General features: G+C 43.2%; 1 protein-coding gene across 1 annotated transcript in view; it reads right to left on the bottom strand.

Moving 5' to 3' along the window:
- The window catches only part of GMDS (GDP-mannose 4,6-dehydratase), a 663276-nt gene extending 644063 nt beyond the window's left edge, over positions 1-19213 (bottom strand). The window contains exon 1 of the mRNA XM_019521870.1: positions 19079-19213. Coding sequence (XP_019377415.1) covers positions 19079-19183 — 105 coding nt within the window. The 5' untranslated portion in view covers positions 19184-19213. The remainder of the gene's footprint in view (positions 1-19078) is intronic.
- Between the last annotated feature and the right edge of the window lie 24 nt (positions 19214-19237).

The raw sequence follows: 19237 nt of genomic DNA, 5'->3' as shown, positions 1-19237 counted from the left end.
CCCCCCCCCCCAATCTCAACTGCCTTTTCAAGGTTATTTCACCCCTTTCACAAACCAACCCCTCCAACAGTTTGCTGGTTTGTGTCAATGGGAAGAGGGACCAAGCTGAGACAAGAGCAGTGTTCAACAGGTTTTCTTTATTAAAAATAAGAAAAAATTGGCAGCTGCAACATTTTCAATCAAGGCTCACCTCTTTGCACTGATGTGTTCCCCAATGTGTGGCCCTCAGGGAAATTGGTGGAGGGAGAAGGGGGTGGCAAAAGAACAAATCAAACCAACCAGGAAATGGTATGCAGGCAGCACTAGCCAGGATTCGGGGACAAAGGAGTCCAAGGACATATCTGTAAAAGAAACTCTTAGTACTTCCCATTGTTATTGTTTAGAACCTTATTTGAAGAGAGAAGTCCAAAACAGTTTTTCCATGTAGTATCATACAATCTCTCCCAAAAAAAGTGTTATTCCCTAGAAGATGGACCACTTACTGATATTCCTATGCAATCCTAGGATTCAAACTGTTCATTCTCCACAATGTATTTGTAAGTGAAAATACTTCAAGCTTTAATTTTTTTCAACAATAAAAAAGGTATTGTGTATTCCTACAAAGAAGCAAAATTATATTTCTAGAAAAGTTATGAAAGATTATAGGGAAAGCATCTACTTATAGAAGACAGGAAAGTTAGAAGAAAGAACTCCAAGGAACTGTGTTATAAACAAAGGTTTATTTAAGCATTGGTTCCATTTTTTATAGTTAATTACGGCATACATCAAATTTCTTTTTAAACACACCTCAGAAGTACTTGGCCAGCCCACAGAGTACCACAAATCTGCACAAAACAGGTCTTTTAAAGACAAAGAGCCAACTTTCTTAAGAAGAATTACAGGGTCCAGAGGAGGGCCACTTGTATGGTTGGGGGCCTCCGTGGCCAGCCCTATGAGAAGAGGCTGAGGGACCTGAATCTCTTCAGTCTCCGCAAGAGGAGACTGAGGGGGGATCTTGTGGCTGCCTACAACCTTATCAGGGCCACCAGCAAGGACTCAGGGAAAGTCTGTTCACCAGGGCCCCCCTTGGAGTCACCAGGAACAATGGCCACAAGCTGAGGGAGGAGAGGTTTAGGTTAGATATTAGGAAGAACTACTTCACTGTAAGGGTGGCCAGAGCCTGGAATAGGCTTCCCAGAAAGGTGGTGCTCTCACCTTCCCTGGAAATCTTCAAGAGGAGCCTGGATAGGCACCTGGCTAGGGTCTTATGACCCCTGCCACCTCCAGTGCTCCTTCCTGCCCATGGCAGGGGGTCAGACTAGATGATCTGTCTAGGTCCCTTCCGACTTATTGATTCCATGATTCTACATTATTTGGTGATGTAATTCTGTACAGACAGAGTCCATTTAAGGTGCTCAACCCTTCCCCTCCTCCCCCCCCATGGGCTAAATGGGCAGTGCCTGGTCCAACCATGGACCAGATGGTGATTCCGACCCAGGGCCATCTGGCCATGAAGAGAGGGGACAGAAGCAGCGCAGCCTGAGCCTGGTCTCTGGCAGTGGGGGGAAACCAAACATGGTCTGCAGGGGTAAGTGGCACAGCCTGGTTTCCACCACGCAAGCAGGGCTTAGGAATTTGGTCGCATTAATGGTCACTGCTCCCCCACCACCAAATTTTCAGACCTGTGGGGAGCCCCATGGGTTAGATGAGATGTATTTGGCCTGTGGGCTAAAGGTTGAGCACCCCAATGTAAGGCACCATACCAGCAATTCTCAACCAGAATGCCACAGCACCCTGGGCTGCCTTGAGATCCTTTTAGAAGTGCCAGTGTTGCATGTTAGCACTGGTAAGCATGCAAAACATGATGATTCACAAGATAAACCCAGAGATTTCAAAAAGGAATCCACAGTGTTAAAAATAATCTGATCTTTTGCAGTTTTTGCAACAGAAAAACTGCTTTATAATTTTTACTCTTTTGACTATGGAAAAAATAAAGAGCCAGCATTTTCCAAGGGGTTCCTCAAGCCTAACAATGGGTGCCCTGAGCCGAAAAAGTTTGAGAACCACTGCATTACACCAACTTTAATTCTGACAGGGGTCTTGCAAAGGCTGACTTTATCTGCGATCTTTTCAAATCCTCCAGCAAAGTATGCATTATGTTGGCCTTCCAATGTTACACTATCCTACATTTCACCAACGTGAATCTACATGAACAAACTTTATTTAAAAAATGCGTTTCATCTGTTCAGTTATGACACTATGGTACTTCTGTAGCATGACAGACAGTTTGCTATTTGACGACAGATATGTAAATTAAGAACACAATGGGAAGGATAGATTTCAAGTTCACAGAGAGAGCTTCATTGTCCTACAAAGCAAGTGAACTTCAGTCATTTAAAATATAATATTATTAAATAATAATTTCTCCTGATGTAGCTCTGTCCTTTTCCTGCCTTTGAAACATGATTACCTCTCAATTTTAAGTAGCAACTTCCCTTCATCGGACCAGCCATTTGGCAAAGTGTGGAGGTGCTATGCTTTTGTCAGGCTTTGTGCTACCCGTCACAAGGTTGGAGCCACCTAACAAGCTGGGCATCATCAAAAGCAGCAGCAAATCCAGAAACTTTTCCAGTTTCTAGCTACACAATGAGCACCATCTTTTTCATGTAATTAATTAAGTTTCACCATGAAGCATTAAGAAGGGTGACAATATGCCAAGTCAGTCAGCGTTACATATGGATAGGATCCTTGTTCCCATATTAAGCACTGTCCCTCTGAAAAAAAATCTAACGACCATTTTAAATGCAATAAGAATATCCAATTTAAATACTTCATAAATAATCCATTTTCATGTGCGACTATATGCCTACATGCAATGCAAAAGGAGGTGTTCCTGAAATCAGATTAAGGTATCATTACATCTCTCTCTTTCACCCACTTCTTTGAACATCTCAAAGGTTCTGCAAAGAATCTGTTTTTTTATCTGTTCTGCACTACTATCATTTCCACAATCCATGGTTCTGCAGCACTCAAAAAAAAAAACTTTTTAGATCCAAGCTGAACAGAGATAGGTCCAGGTTTCAAAGAGTGAGCCATGCATAAAGGAAGACTACAGTATCCTAGTCTTCCTTTGGCAAGAGGTATGCACAAAGTATAAACCCAATTCCAGTTACACTCAATTTATCTGGTAGGCCAGACAGCTCTATGCCCCAGAGCATTATAGTGTTAATCCTACTTCAACCACAAGATGCAATGCATCACTCTCCAGCTACTTTACGAAGTTTAAAAACAGTAAGCACAGAAGTGGTTACCAAGTTTTTAGTTCTCCCCACGATGTATGAGGGTAGGTCACTCCTCAGACAGTTCATGAAAACATAAGCAACTAAATTATTCTGGATTCTGATGTTAATGCTCCACATTGTTTTCTTAGCTTCCTAGTGCTGATGCTCAAACTGAAGGAACTGAAAGGCAATCAAGTGTTGGTTTTACATGCTTTAAGACAGGAGATACCCAATATCCTTATTGGGAAGATACACTTACATATGTATATTCCAGAAAGGGTTTTCACTGCTAATGTGTTCAAACGTCATGTTGACATTAGATATGAGAAGAGGGTTCACCATCTCTAAAATACACCCAGTGGACTTTAGACTATATTTACTTAAATATACATTGCACACTTGAAATATGCTGATAACCAAATATACCTGCTGTGAAAATTTTCAAAAAAAACCCCAAAAAACAACTATTTGGGGGTGAGAGGGGCTGGACTTGAAACATCAGACAAGACCAGTCCACTCTAAAGCATAGGTAAGTTACTTTCAGCTTCTACTTAATACCACAATACTCTGCTTTTAAATGATAAAGAAAGAAATGAGCATTTTGGATATATGAAATCTTATTTCATGCCTGCAAATCTTAAAAGGAAAAGAAAACTTATCTAAGGGAATTCAAGTCACTGTTTTGAAACTTAAAAATGTTTCCTTGTCAGTGTATAGCAGCAAACATCTGTGAGTGAACAGCTATTAATACTAACCATGAAACTGATGTACAGTAAAGGAGATGCTACTTTTGGCACTAAAATGGAACTGATGATTGTTAAATGCTTGCACATATAAAGACTCACAGCTGTAAAACTGCCCTTATTCAGACTTGATAATAAGGTTAAATACAGAGGCAGCAGGACTGTGCTTTACCTAGTGAAAGACTCAACTATATTTATTAATAATATTGACTGGGGATTTCCAATTTTGATCAATTTCTTGTTAATATAATTATTTTAGAAGGAAGGCATTTATCCAAAGTATTGGAATAGAAAATAAAATAGTTCCAATTTTTGATAATGGTGATAAGAGATCCTGCATCCTATCACCCATTAGTCTCATGTTTACTCCTGTGAAAATAGTTGGGAAGCATTTACTTAAGTGTACTATAATTTAGGAATTAAAGATGCTAGCATGCAGACAAATATCCTAGCAGCAAGACTGTTTCAGACTCCCCCTTGTTACAGGTTAATAAAGCACTCCTTTGGCCTAGAAACCTACCTGTCTGTAGTGCAAAACTACAAACAACAAGAGATCATTATTAGATTAAGATTTATTCTGAGATCTACAGTCGTCATGGGCAGGTGGGGTCAGACCGTATATTCAGACAAAATATGCTCGTGGGAAAAAGGAGATACACGAAAAACCATTATTTGTGAAAAACTAGCCATATGTAAACATGATTGCAAGGACATCCTGGAGCAATCATCACCCCCCACATAAAAAAAAAGTGAGATTCAGCACTTCAGTGAACCAACATGCATACTGATGAGAGACCATACAACAGACATACAGTTAAGAAGAAAAAAAAAGACATGAGTCAAACTCCCAAGCAGATGCAACTAGAATCCAGAACAGCTTTTTTCCTAACAAACATGCTATTTTGCACACACTGTTGCGCAAATTTTAAAGACATAGTTAGAAAGGATAAAAATTAATACTGACAAGTAATATGAAAAATCATCGTATGAACTGAGGTAATAGCAAGTAAATCAGCACAGGAAAAGAAAAACATTAACTACTAATCCTTGTGATACAATTCATCACTATGAGATAATTTGTTGAGCATGACAATGTGATAGGAATCTGACTGAAGGCTCAGAGGTTTTCTTATTTTGTTTGTAAACATGTTAGAACCAAGTCTTTGGAACTGCCCCAAGTAAAAGCCAAGATACAGAAGACCCTACAGCTCATGGATAAAAGATATACCAGAATGGTTTCTCTTCTCCTTCATCCCCACCCAAACTACTCTCCAACTCCAATTAAAGTAAATTTAAACATGAATTTAAAAAACACTGAACATCAACTAAAAGTAGATTCAGGAACTGCACCAATAAGTATTTTCTTTTAAAAAGAAAAAAAGATACAAAACTGTACCGTAGAAGCAAAATATATGCCATTAAATAAACAAAGCTAACAAAAAAGTCTCTCATTTTTACTCTGCGACTGCCAGCTGATAGAAAGTTGTTGGTTTTTTTTGGTTTTTTTTACATGCATTAATCTGATAGAAACACAAATTATAAAAACTAAACACTACTACTGATCAGAACCAAGTTTACAACACTGGTCTGTTCTGCATATTACATGTCTCATCAGGCCACAAGCCTTAATTAAAAATGTGGGTTTTCATCTCCATGAAAACATTCTCTTTAACTGATTTTTGGCCACCTTTTCTCATGTTCAGTCCTTGACAGCAGAGGTGTCAAACTAATCTGGCCCACCACAGCAGGATCTTTGGGCCAGCCTGTAGCTGGATCGGGCTGTGTGGAGCCAGCCCACAAGCCCCATGCAGGCTTGACCTGGCACCATGGGCAATGCCCACTGCCCAGGTGCCTTCTTGGGCCAGTCCTGGTTGGGCCCTAGATGTCAGCATGTACTTGGCCCCCACTAGATTTGGCACTGCACGTAGTGCAGGTGGCCAGCACATGGTGTGCACTGCATATGGCACCCTGCCAGACTGGCCCTGGCACAATCTAGTCTGGACTAGTCCTGAAACCTTTGCACTAGGTTAGTCCAGTGCAGGTGCCATACACAGTCATGCCCCAGATTAACCCCCCCGTGCCACAAACAGTACCTGCAGCACCAGGTCCAGCCTGTAAGTCTTGGGCTAGCCCAACATGCAGACCCAGCCTGGCATGCAGGCTGGATCCAGCTATCTAGATATCTTTACCCTTACCTGCAGGCTGCATATTTGCTATCCATGATCTAGGAGCATGGGTGCTAAAATTACAGGGGAAAAACCATAGGTTCCAGTCCACAGGTCTCAGACTGAACCCACATGCTGCATTCAGGACACACTGGTATCAGCCTCATGTGCTGCATGTGGCAGATGGAACCAGTGGGGTATGCTGCACATGACACATAGGGCTAGACCTAGCGCCATGCGTGCTACACTTGGCACAGATGGCCGGTCCAGGGTGTTCACTCTGGACTAGCTGTGCACTGACTGACTGAAGCCAGTCCAGATCAGGCCACGATCAGGCCCAAACAGTACATGGCTGGGCTAGCAGGGCAGCTGCATGTCGTATGTTTGCCCTCTGGTCCTGCTACTACATCTACAGCAACATACTATACCACAGGAAGCAGAGGTGGCAAAATCTGTCCCAGTTGTACTACTGGAGAAGTGTAGGAGAGTACCAACATCAGAAAAAAGTCTCAGCAACAATAAGAATTGCATTTGCTAACAGACACTGAAGAGAGTCATGAATATTTGCAATATGAATATCAAAAGACTACTGGCTAAGCCTGGGTAAATAGTTTTAAATGGAGGTAGCATCTGTACACAATAGTAAGTGCAAATGAAAACATAAGCAACAGAGCATACCACCAATCCAAATATGCTACTTTCCTATCACATTTCCCAGTTTATTGAAGTGTCGGTGAATGCGTGTTTTACGCTGGCAATAATATAACCACCCCTTCTGAATTAGTCAGTTGAATTAAAACAAACAGCAAACTGTTTGGACCATTTCATCATTACAGGTACTGTACTGGTTATTTTCAATTTGCAGAGTATGCATTACATTTCACTGTAATTTAACCGATTAGGCTAGCTAGATGCTAGCGGTGATAAAAATACTGCTGGTAATATGACTTTTGCTACACATCAGATGGATTAAGTCATCAAATGAAATACGTCTGCTAATTCTTTAAAGTGACTGAAATGTTACTTTCTAGTTTGAAAATTCAAAGTTCAAAAACATTCTTCCATACTACGCAAGGAAAGAAACAAACAGTTTAACGTTTGAAATTTTACCTGAATTTCTTTAAATATAAAATTTAGTAATAAGTTTGTATAGTAGAAATCTTGTTATGTAGTCTAACAGCCAGAGAACAAGAATGTAACTTGCAAAAAAACGAAGGAACTATAGATTCATAAATGTGTGGCTGGAAGGGACCTTGCAGGTCTTCTAATCTGACCCCCCTGCCCTGGGCTGGAGAGAAAGCTGGGCTCAAATAACCCCAGCCAGGTAAACGTCGAACCTCCTCTTAAAGACCCCCAGGGTAGGAGCCATCACCACTTCCCTTGGAAGTTGGTTCCAGATCCTAGCCACCCTGAGTGTGAAGTAGTGCCCTCTAACATCTAATCTAAACCTACTCTCTAGCAACTTATGGCCGTTATTCCTTGTTACTCCAGGAGGCGCTCTGGGGAACAAGGTCTCTCCCAAACCCCACTGGTCCCCCTTAGTAAGTTTATAGACAGCCGCCAGGTCCCCCATCAGCCTTCTCTTGCAAAGGCTGAACAGGTTCAGGTCCCGTAGCCTATCCTCATAGGGTCTGCCTTGTTGTCCCCAGATCATGCGAGTGGCCCTCCTATGGACCCTCTCAATGCTGTCCACATCCCTCCTGAAGTGCGGTGCCCAGAACTGGACGCAGTACTCCAGCTGCCGCCTGACCAGTGTCGCAGAGGCGGAGGATCACCTCCTTGGCCCTGCTAGTGATGCATCTGTGGATGCAGGACAAGGTACAGTTAGCCCTACTGACCGTGTTTTCACATTGCCGGCCCACGTTCATCTTGGAGTCAATAATGACTCCAAGACCTCTTTCTGTCACTGTGCTTTCGAGAAGGGAAGGGAATTCCCCATCCTATAGGTATGCTGCTGGTTCCTACTTCAAGTGCAGCACCCTGCACTTGTCAGTGTTGAATCCCATCCTATTTTCATTTGCCCACCCCTGTAACCTGTCCAGGTCCTGCTGTAATCTGTCCTTCCCTTCTAGCATGCCCACCTCACCCCTAATCTTGTTGTTGTCTGCAAATTTAAACAGGCTGCTCTTCACCCCATTGTCCAAGTCACTAATAAAGAAATTGAACAGCATTATTTATAGTAGATGTAATTAATGTCAGTAGGGTCATTTCATTTTCCAACTCCAAGTAACCCAGAAAGGTACTCAAAACCTGAGGCTAACGTGTCTTTTCTACACCCAGAAGTTGTTTTTACTTCACAAAATTTGAAGAAACACAAGCGAGCAAGAAGAGAAATGACTACAATAAATGTACAACAATACATTTGCAAGTGCCTGTTTGGAACACAGTGGGTGCATCTACATATTCATTAATGCGCAGTAACTGTGGTGCGTTAAAGTTTAGTACTTGTATACTCAAGTCCTAAATGAATGGGCAGTAAGTGATGCAACTATGCAGTAGTGCCAGCACACACCTTTTTAGTGACACGACTGTGAAGTAGCCCAATAAACACTGCCAACTAACATATTAGCACTGTTTGTGCTGTGACACGCTCCTGCACAGTATTAGACTATTGTGCAGTTGGCATCTTGTGTAGACACACCCAGTATGGCCTTAATAAAGGGAGTGAACATTTACAAAGCAATATCAGTAGTTATATGGATTTGAAAACGCCTTATCAACAGGGAGTAAAAACTTTGCCTAAAGTGGGTTGGGGCGAGGGAGGGAGGGGGGAGCTTAAGCCATTAAACCGTGCTTTCAATTTTGAGTTTCTAGACCTTGTTACAAAAAAATTCAAAACAAGGAAATAAACAAGAAAAAAAATCCCAAACAAATACAAAATACATACTTGCAACTGTAAACTATGTGCAAACAAATAGTTTTGTGTTCACAATTCAGCAACTCCACAGCTCCAGAGACTGTTGCTGTTTTAGGTGCCAAACAGCAATCTGAAGTTAATATCTAGTTGCACTGCAGCCACAAGAAAAAAAAAAAATTCTAGACAACAAATGAACCTATCAAGCTACGCTAATAGAGAGGTAGGACCAAGGCATCTTCTTTAAAAAGAGAGCGCTATCCCTAGAGAGGGCCGACAGACTACTGCGAAAAAAGCAACTGCACCGAAGCCCTGTCCTCACAAACATTCTCACCAAGGTTCATGCAGTAGAAGGGCAATTATCAACCTCGTTAACATTGACAATGCTTATACAGACTCAAAGGAGAATATGATGTACTATTTAGCAGCTGCATCTAAAGTGAATTTTACCTTGCCCATACTATCAAAGATTTTAAGCAAAGTTATTGGGTTGTATGTTTTTGTCTAAAATAATGCTCATCTTTAATCTCAAATCCACATTAGATAGGAACTTACTGAAAGACCACTGCACCAATTACGGAGGAAGTAAGAAACCAACGAAAGCCTCAATTTTAAGTGCATGGATGTCAAAAAACAAACATCACAGCTTGCTGCATATGATTTAATTTAAATTTACACAAGTCTAATCCATTCATCTTTCAGAGAGAAATTCAGTATATCTTTTGCAGTCACTCCTCCCGAGAACGGTTTGCAGGAGGCTCAACACTGGTATTTATCCTGTACACCCCTCCTGTAACCCAGGCCTCTTCCTCTGAAGAGTTTTATTGGAGCTGCTTATACCTGTCTGGGAACAATGGGGATTCCACACCTGTTTGGGATGCTCAAATTGGCGAGGTGCCTGACTCTTCCTGACCCCCACCCAACTTCATCAGGCACCACTGAGTCCAAGCTATGTGAAGGTTCTCTCAGTCCTTTAGTGAAGTTCAGGTTTGCTGGGTTCAACAAATGGCAACAGGCCAGTTTTCAGTCTGCCTTCTTGGAGAAGAGGGAACAAAAATGCCTTGGATCTTTGCAGTAGGGCTCGAATGTTGTTGTAGCAGTGATGGTCCAAGAAATAAAGTGAGGCCAGAACTTTTTTGGCACTACCTTTTATTAGACCAACCATATAGCCTTAAGGAAGTAGAACAAGGATATAAAAAACTATAGTCCTTATAGAAAAACCTGTTTTAGATTGATTGCTACATACAAAATTGAAGCTCTGTGCATTTGTTTGGCACTCCCATTTCCTGTGTACATTGTTGAACAACTGCATTTCCTCCTATGCAGATTAATTATTGCAGCAAATGTCACATGTGCAATGAACCGGGTGCACCTGCTGTACCTGTTCTCTGGTTAGAGAACGTTCTTCTTTGGAAATGTCCACATAATTCTTTTTGCTGCTACTCTAGTCCCTTAAACTGAAACAAGAAAAGCAGAAAAAAGGATCAGTCACATCTGATAAACCCAACAGCAGACCAATAGCAAACAAAGCTGTGCTGTGTGCAACAAGCAAGTGAGAAGTTAGAACAGAACTAGTTACAAGCCTAGTTGTGTGAACAGTACAGAGCAGTGGCCAGCAAACTTTTACAAGGTGCAGATCAAAACAATCCAGCTCAGTCTAACGTGGGTGTTCCTGAGGGGCAGGGGCTTCACTCTGGGAGGCTACTCTTGCAACCTTAAGGCAGGCAAGATTCTTTGAGTAGATGTCTCTACAGAGTCTCCCTATGCCTGAAGAAGGGCATTTGTGCCCGAGAGCTTGCAAAAAAACATTTTTTTCCAACTATTTAGTTGGTCTAATAAAATATATCACGTCTACCTAAAGCACATAGCAGGCAACATTCTTAGACCAACACGGCTACAACCAACCACCTTGCAGCCCTAATGCTCCCACCAGGATACCTGCAATGCTACCACCCCTCAGGAATGCCCTGGGACCATGCTCACCGTGCAAGGAGCTACCAGCAACCACTCAGGCCTGGTGCTGCCTGCTCCAGTTGCTGTGGCACCTCCTCAAGCCAAGCCAGCTCAATGCTCAGGCCTGCCTCAGGGCTGGGCAGGGCCACATGTGGCCTTAGCATCACAAACAGGAAGCAGAAGGATACAGCACACCTGACAGAGGCTGCCCCACTAGGACCAGCTCTCCTTCTCCAGCAGGAAGCTGGGGAGGGCCCAGCTAGTCAGCACAAAGGAGCCTTCTAGGTCCGGACCACAGTAGCACAAGTGAGATGGGAGGCACAGGGAGTCTGTCTCCTTGCCCAGGCCCCACTGCTGCAGAGAAGCCAGGCATACCCACCATGGGGCTGGGAGTCTCGTTGCTGTGGCAGGATGGCCCCACATGATCCCTGTGGGGAACCTGGCACCTCCCTCCCTCCCTGTGGTGGCAGGATACAAGCACAGGAAAGGTCCGCAGCCCTGTCTCCATCCTCATCTGCAGCCCTAGCCCCTGCTTGTGGGGGCAAGAGAGAAAGCCAAGGCTCCACAGCTGGGCACCACCCCCTAGTCATTCAGCTGTGCCTGCTGCTTCCTACCTCACAGCTCCCTGCAAGAGGCCTGGTGCCCACACAGTGCTGGGAGCATGATAAAAGGTGTAAGGGGCTGGGGCCATTCCAGCTGGAGGCCACTAAGTGGTAAGTGGCAAGCGGTCAACAGTATAAATATAAGTTATGGTTTAACTGTTTTCATCCCTAATGGACACAAGCACAAGTACAGACAAGCCCTCCTGCTCAATGGGCCAGATCCAGCCTGAAAGCCATATGTTGCTAACACCTGCTACAAATCTTTTCATGTTTAGGCAACTTAAGACTGTTTAAAATAATCATGTAACCAACACAGTTGGCTTATTTGCATATTTGCCTCAAAACATCTACAGGAGACAGACCAACAAAGAATCAAACAGTTAACATGAAAGCTCCAGTAGGAACAAGTGCACCATGCCAACTGGTTTGTCAGTGTACTTCCTTTGGGCAAAGAAGGCTGCAGGCCTTGAGTTTTGCCCTTTAAACCAGTGACATTACTAAGCATATAGAAGTAGAAAGACTTGTTTGTCACAGATACGTGGCTGTAGGGTGTCTGTAATTAGTGAGAAGGTTGAAATTGCTCTTTGGAAAAGTCAAACTACTGGAGATAATGGAAAAGCTTTCCAGAAGGTTTTTTGTTTGTTTGTTTGTTTAAAATCAGGCTTTGCACTCAGAATGGGACAAGTCATGAAACTGTCTCTCTTGAAATGCAGTGTAGAGGAAGAGTTCTTATTGCCCAAAGTAAAAATCTTCCTACAGAAGAAAGTTCTGAGTATAACTCCTCTGTCCTTAAGACCATCTAAAGATAGGCTTATGACACTGACACTGTAAATGGGAGTGAAAAGTATGGTTCAATCAGATGCACATTTTTTCTTACCTATAGCTACTTAGCTTGCATCTCTTGGAGTCTTTTTTCTCCTCACTAGTGGGGAAAGCTTGGTTTCATACTTTCAGTTAATTTTAGCTTACTAGTTTCTTATTCTAGAAGCGACTCCCTCAAACTAGGGTATGAGATGCATGAACAGACATCACACCGGCAATTCCATACCCGTTTTAGCACATCCGATTACTTGATTTTTGAAGCACCATGCCTACCTACCACTCTGTAAGCCAAAGTAACTTTAACACCCTGTTTGCAATGTCCAAGTCCAGGCTATTAGTAACTTTTTCAAATTTAGTTTATGCAAAATAGAAGTCTCCCCAAATCAATCCACTCTGCAGAGCAATGAGTTACAAGAGTCTTCTTGGTGTCAGCTGGGTTGAGAACACCTAGTTATGCAGAAGGATAAGGAGTCTACCAAGTTTCTACATAAGAAGAAACTGTTTCTAGGAATGTTAAATTCCCTTACCAGAAAACCAAAAAGGATAAGGGCTTGAAAGAGGCAGTGAAACGTATCCATCCAGATGGGAAAGATAACCAAGCAAAATGAGTGCAGGACAAAAGAATTTTGTCTTCTGTTCAGGTTTAATATAAATACATGGATAGGAAGTTGCTGCTAAGCCATGTAGTTTCAGACAGAAATACTAGCAGCTTCTGGTATAATTTGTGCCCAAGTGCTCTGGTAGCAACTCACCGACTCAAGTGTGACTTCAGTTTCATACCTCCACCCTATTTTGTACCCCTGCAGAGTGACAAATGAAAGTTAGCTTTAACTTTGCTGCTTCCTGGGACAAATCTTGTATTCTCTCCCCTCCCACAACAGGTTCACAATGCTAACTGACACACGTGGCAATTCAGGTGCCACCTGAACATTCCAGTTTGTGTCCGGCACACATCCTGTTCATTTAAGCAAGTATTGACAAGGAAATGGCAAGATTAACTCTGCCATACAATCAGAGCTTCTTCCTTATCAGAGGAATGAATTGTAGTAGCAGTTCAGAAAAACAAAAAAAAAACCAAACCCACATTATAAAGATAAGAGGAGAAGTACGATAAATGACACTGCCAGAAGCACCGTGACACATCTATAGGTCAGGTTTTCTTCTTGTCACGTATATGTACTAAGACCTTTAAGGTGGCAATGTTAACAGATGCAAGATTTGCAATGTGAAATGACAAGAGAAAGGTTAAGATCCTGCCCTTTAAGATTAGATGTGAAAACCTACAGTTCTTCTTATTGTTGCACTCCTGAAGAGCACAAACCCCAGAACTCTTTCCAGATGCATTTCAGGCTCTAATTCCCACCTAGGACACAAGAGCTAAAGGGCTATGACACTGATACCTTCTTCCAAAGAAGCCTGCAAGGAAGGTATTGTGCCACCTAATTTTACCTATTCTATCAAAATACTAGGCCAAGACACAGAAAAGAAGTTCTGTAATACTCTGGTTCTACCAAAAATGTTGCATTGAATAAGGTTCAAATCTTTTGCTGTAGTGATTCCCTTAACAAGAAATCCCACTGCACAAATTTGGAGAAAGATTACAGATGTTAAAGAACCCGTGTGGGAGGGCTGTGTGAAATTTCGGCAGCCATTTTGTTTCGGAGGTGTCCATGGTAGGGAGCTGAGTCACAAGCAGAGGTCTACAGTAGCAAAAGGCTGCCAACCCCTGATTGAAGATAACTACACCCTCTTATTCTTGTACAGAAAAATTACCCTTTTTATTTTACTTTTCACCAAATATTAAAATAAATAAATAAATAAATAAATAAATAAATATTCAACCTTGTTACTTCCCTAGTGTTCATCTCCATTCATCTACCAAGTATATAACAAAACTGATCACCATCTGACAACAATACTCTAAGGAGTATTGTTCCTCAGCAACTGAGGAAAGCTACAGCAGCTTCCCCTGCAACTGCTCATGTAGGCTACAGTACCTATGCCACATTAACTTCATTACAGGCTACACAAATTACCACCTTTGTTTAGTAATATCAACAAGCAACATCTTTTATCATCATCTTTCACCTCTAGTATTTCTCCAGTTTTGCCTCACAAGCTCTGTCTCGCTCTTCTAGCTTTCAACCGCCATGGCTTCATTTTAAGCAGCCAGTTTTTATAGATACTCACATGCACTATACACCAATATACCACAACAAATTTGGCTTTTTCCAGAGGTCTTCTCCCTCAGAAAGGTAGGTTAGCCTCTCATATCAGGTATATACCAAATGGCAATTTTAGCACCTGTGCACATTTGCACAGAGATTGTGTTCACAAAGTTTAGGACACAGACAAAGAAAACAAACTTACAAACAAAAAAAACAAACAATCAGGCCCCTAAATTCTGCCTGAATTGACCACTGGAAGAGAAGATGCTTTTAATATACCATCACTTTAATATACCACTGGTCACTTTCCACCTGCTCTTAGGTTGCAAAAGGCCTCACAAGGTTCTCAGCACATGCTTCCCAAAGAGTAATAGGGTTTGAAAGAGTGGCATCCAGGTGAGCATAAAGTTCCCACCCTGGTACACAAAAGCTACAATGCAGCAGTCTTTATTCAGAACAATCATTTTAACCATATATGACCTATTAAGGTCTTCTATAAATTTAATCAAGGCTATGAATGCCTGGCAGGTGGCTCTTTCCTACTGGCCTATAAGCTGTCTTATAAACACCTCTGTGGAGACAATGCACCGAAAAGAAGCAGGGGAGAAGAGGGGGAGGCTTCAGTAGTTAGACTTGGCCAAAACAGAATTTATGAGCAATAAGTCAGTCAGTCCAGAAGTCAACTGTTCACTAAATTAGGTATTCTTGTAAGGTGTCAGTTTATAGCAAGACACCACCCAAACTGACTGTTAGAGAAGTACTTTCCTGACAACCTTATTTTCAAAGTGCAAATATTAAATACTTGCAATGAAGCATATTTAAAGACAACAGCTTCAGTACCCATAAAAATAGGTGATGGAGGTCTGAACACCCACAGGTAAGGTATGCTGCATGTGCCCATATATAATTAACTTCCCTTTTCCCACAAAGATTTGCAAAAGAAACATCAACAAAAAAATTTGCAAAAAGACAGCCCAACCATTTTATACAAAAGTAGAATGTTATTCATTCAACAGGCTGTTTAATAAACAGCTTATTCTTATTTCCACCAGGGATTCTTGTACACTGCAGACATAAACCTGGCCACCATGCTTTTTCCTCATACGTCCACCAGTCACAAGCAAACCAGCATCCACAATTTACCTATCCAACTGCAGGAACTGCCTCCCTTATAAATTCATTTCAGGTAATGGAGAGCAAGATGCACTGCACTAAGCTGGAGACCAAGTTCTTGGGTGGCCAGTGATTGTGCAATTGAGACTCTTCCCTAGTGTAGCAGTTTAAAAGGAGAGAGAAAGAATGTGGAGACCTTGGAATTAGAATAAGAGCGCAGCATTCAATAGCAGTCCCACTGGCCGAGTCTGGTTTCACTTTGTCAGCCTATATAGAAGCTGGCAGCCAACACTACTCCTCAATCTATAGGGTAAAATGAAAAAAAAGTTAAACAGCAGAAAGTGACAAAACTAGATACGACCCGATTGTGGCCTGGAGATTACATATGCAATATAAACACAGGTCTGAATGTAGTGACTTCTCTGTGGCCTCCTGTGATGAGACAGAGATAGCTTTAATAGTTATATCACTAAGTCCTGAGCTGGTTAACACAAGGTTGCATGGCCTGTTGTGAATAAGTTGCTAGCTCAACTCTAGAGAAGCTTCTAATCTGCACCCATTTCTGGAGAATGAAGCAAGCCACTGCTAGCTACACCTGTTGCCCAGGTCTCTACTCACCTGCTAGGCAGAAGAGCTTATTGCAGTGGGTTCAGTCTCTTCCATTAGCATCTAATAGTTCCATTTAGGTCTACAGGAGACATCAGGCAGTTCTGTACAGCAGCTATGTCCCATTTAACCAGTCATATGTTTGTCACCCATGAATCTGAACACATGCTTGGTACAATCATAGATGGAGAAGGCCATCCTTACAGTGCTAATATGTAGTGGTTATTATGCAGTTGGCAAAAGGAAATACAAATTCCGCCCTTTCCAATCTTAAAAAGGATAATGCTTACAAAGGGTGATGCATTGATAACAGCCTTAAGCACTCATAAGTACAAGCAACTGTTGTATAGTATCTTTCTGCCACTTTTCCAAGTAACCTTCCTCCAACAGCAAACTGCACTGCACATATAACTGGAGTATGGACAAGGCATACATCCATGCTAGCTTTCAGCTAGCTAACAAAGGCAACAATAGTGCTGTCACTTCTTCAGTACAAGTGCATCATGAACTTGCAACTAAGAACATACTCCAAATACCCAATGAAGGCATCAGCCTTCCAGCGATTGCTGGTCTTTGCTACCACATCTTCATTACTGCTGTGTAGGTTAGCTAGGTTAAAGCTACCCCTGCTATGAACACACCTTCATTTCTGCTGTGGATACCCTCAGAGGGAAACACCAAAACATGTTCACTTTCTGTGCGGGCCCATTCCAGTCCTGAGCCTCTGTCCAAGATCTCCATTGTGACAGCATACTGTAAGGGGACTGTATAGTCAATCATGACCACATGACAATTAATAACTAGCCTAAGGAAGGCTTATTTTCACAAGAAGATCCTGTTTGTGGAAAGTGTCCGTTTTTCAGATCACTGCTTTTAAGGGGGAAAAAAGATCTTGTATAGAGAAGACTTTTCACAGAAAACACAGAAAGTAAGATGAGTGCAATTTGCTCATGTAGGCGACACTTTGGACTAGTGATGTCTGTCTGTGGGCCAGATCCTGCATGGAAGGTCACATCATTTGGCCCTCGAGTCTCCCCATGAGACCAGAATTGAGTCCAGAAATTTGGCAGCAGAAAGAAGAGTAACTAATGCTGTCACTGCTCCCCCCATCACCAAATTTCTAGACCCATGCAGAGACCCATGACCTAGATGACACATTTCTGCAAACCAGTCGTAGCCTGCAGGCTGGTAGTTGAGTTCCACTGCCTTAGACACTATGCAGCGATAAAAGCATCTCTTTCAGGTCTGTGGAGCTTTCCAAATGAATCCCTTGTACCATACAACAGCTCAAAGCCGCTAGGGCAAGCAGCTGCATACAGCTGGTACATTACAGAGCAAAAGGGGCTGTCACTTGGGTGACAAGAGAGAGACAGTACATAACAGCACAGGGCAACTTTAAGGCTTCTGACAGATGGCTAAGAGGCAGCAGATCAGGATGATGGCATCCACTGCCTCCTCAAGGCCTGGCTACAAGCCTGGGCTAATGGTGTTGCTGCCACCAGAGCTGAACCCAGCTGAGTACCAGCTGTCTGCAGAGAAGTGGCAGGCTGAGGCTGAGCTCCTGGAGATCCGCGCTCATTCCAAGGGCCACCACCAGCTGTAGCTCAACAACCTGTGCCACCAGGACCTCAAAAGATCCTGCCTTGACCCATTAGACCTATGCTAGAACACACATCTATCCATATTTCAGGCCTGGTGCCAAGACATCCAAGTTGGGAATTTTATGTGGGTTAGGACCTATTCTCTTCTGGTGGTAAACCTGCTCAGCAGATAGTACTTATAAAAGACAGACTGATCTGGAAAGGCAAATATAAGCAACTGTTTCATCTCTCCTCTTGAGCCTGGGAACCAGAATCTGCAGTACTGCGATTGGGCCGTTTGTTGAACGTCCAACGTCTTGTACAACGGTGAGACTGACTCTATATAAAAATAAACTGTGTGTTACTCAGAGAGTGCATCTACACATGTGCCCAACTGCGCAGTTGTTATTACACAGTCATTTAGTATTTGCTTTAGCAAGTACTAAATGACTGCGCAGTAACCACTGTTACTGCTCATTCCCGGCACCGCAGGAGTCATTTCCAACCCTACTGCACAGTAACAAAACTCATTAGCACTGCGCAGTTAACGTCAGCGTCACAGTTGTGCCCGCTGACACTACGCTGCCGTAGCTCGTCACTAGTGACATCGCATTTTGTGTACACTCGCACTAATAGATGGCACATCTGGAGAAGAACGACTTGGGGAGAATTCGGGCTGAAGGGGACCTCCAAGTCATCTAGGCCAAGCCCCCGCCCGACTCAAGAGCATCGCTGTCCAAACCACCCTATGTACTCCATCCCCTAAATTGTATGTACGGCTGCAGTCAGCCCGCACACAAACACAGACCTAACACCCTCACCTGCCACAGGCAAAGCAGGGGACCCAGTGTCCTGCTTCTAGGAAATGCTGCCAACGTACATTCAAGAGCTCCCAGGACTGCACACCCGCTACAGAGGGAGGCAAAGCCCTGCGCCCACCCCAGCTCGTACTGCATCTCCTCCATGCTTCCCTGAGCTTCAGTGCCCTCTTACTACACCCTGCTCAAACCCCGGGGGAGCAGGGACTACTGCTGCAAAGCCCCGCCACCCCAGCCCCCATAACGTAGAAACACTAGTGCTCCCTCCCACCCACCTTTTCCATCAGCCTGCTCTACCCATGAGTCTTGCCGCCCGGCATCACTATCATCACTGTGGCTACTGCCGCCGGCTACCATCATTGCTTCTGCTACCATTATTGCTGCTATCGCTTACCTGGCCCGTGATGCCCGTGATGAGCGCGATCTTCCTGGCACTCATGTCGCCCGCCGCGCAGCTGGAGCCGGAGTCGGAGCCAGGAAAAGCGGGTGCCTGAGCCATGCGGAGGGGGGAGGCGGGCGGAGCGCATGGGCCGCCCGGAGCCGGGAGGGGGCG

The sequence above is a fragment of the Gavialis gangeticus genome, unplaced genomic scaffold, assembly GCF_001723915.1.
Source record: "Gavialis gangeticus isolate Ggan-Ray unplaced genomic scaffold, GavGan_comp1, whole genome shotgun sequence".
Lineage (NCBI taxonomy): Eukaryota > Metazoa > Chordata > Crocodylia > Gavialidae > Gavialis > Gavialis gangeticus.
This window is presented reverse-complemented; position numbering and strand designations above follow the sequence as displayed.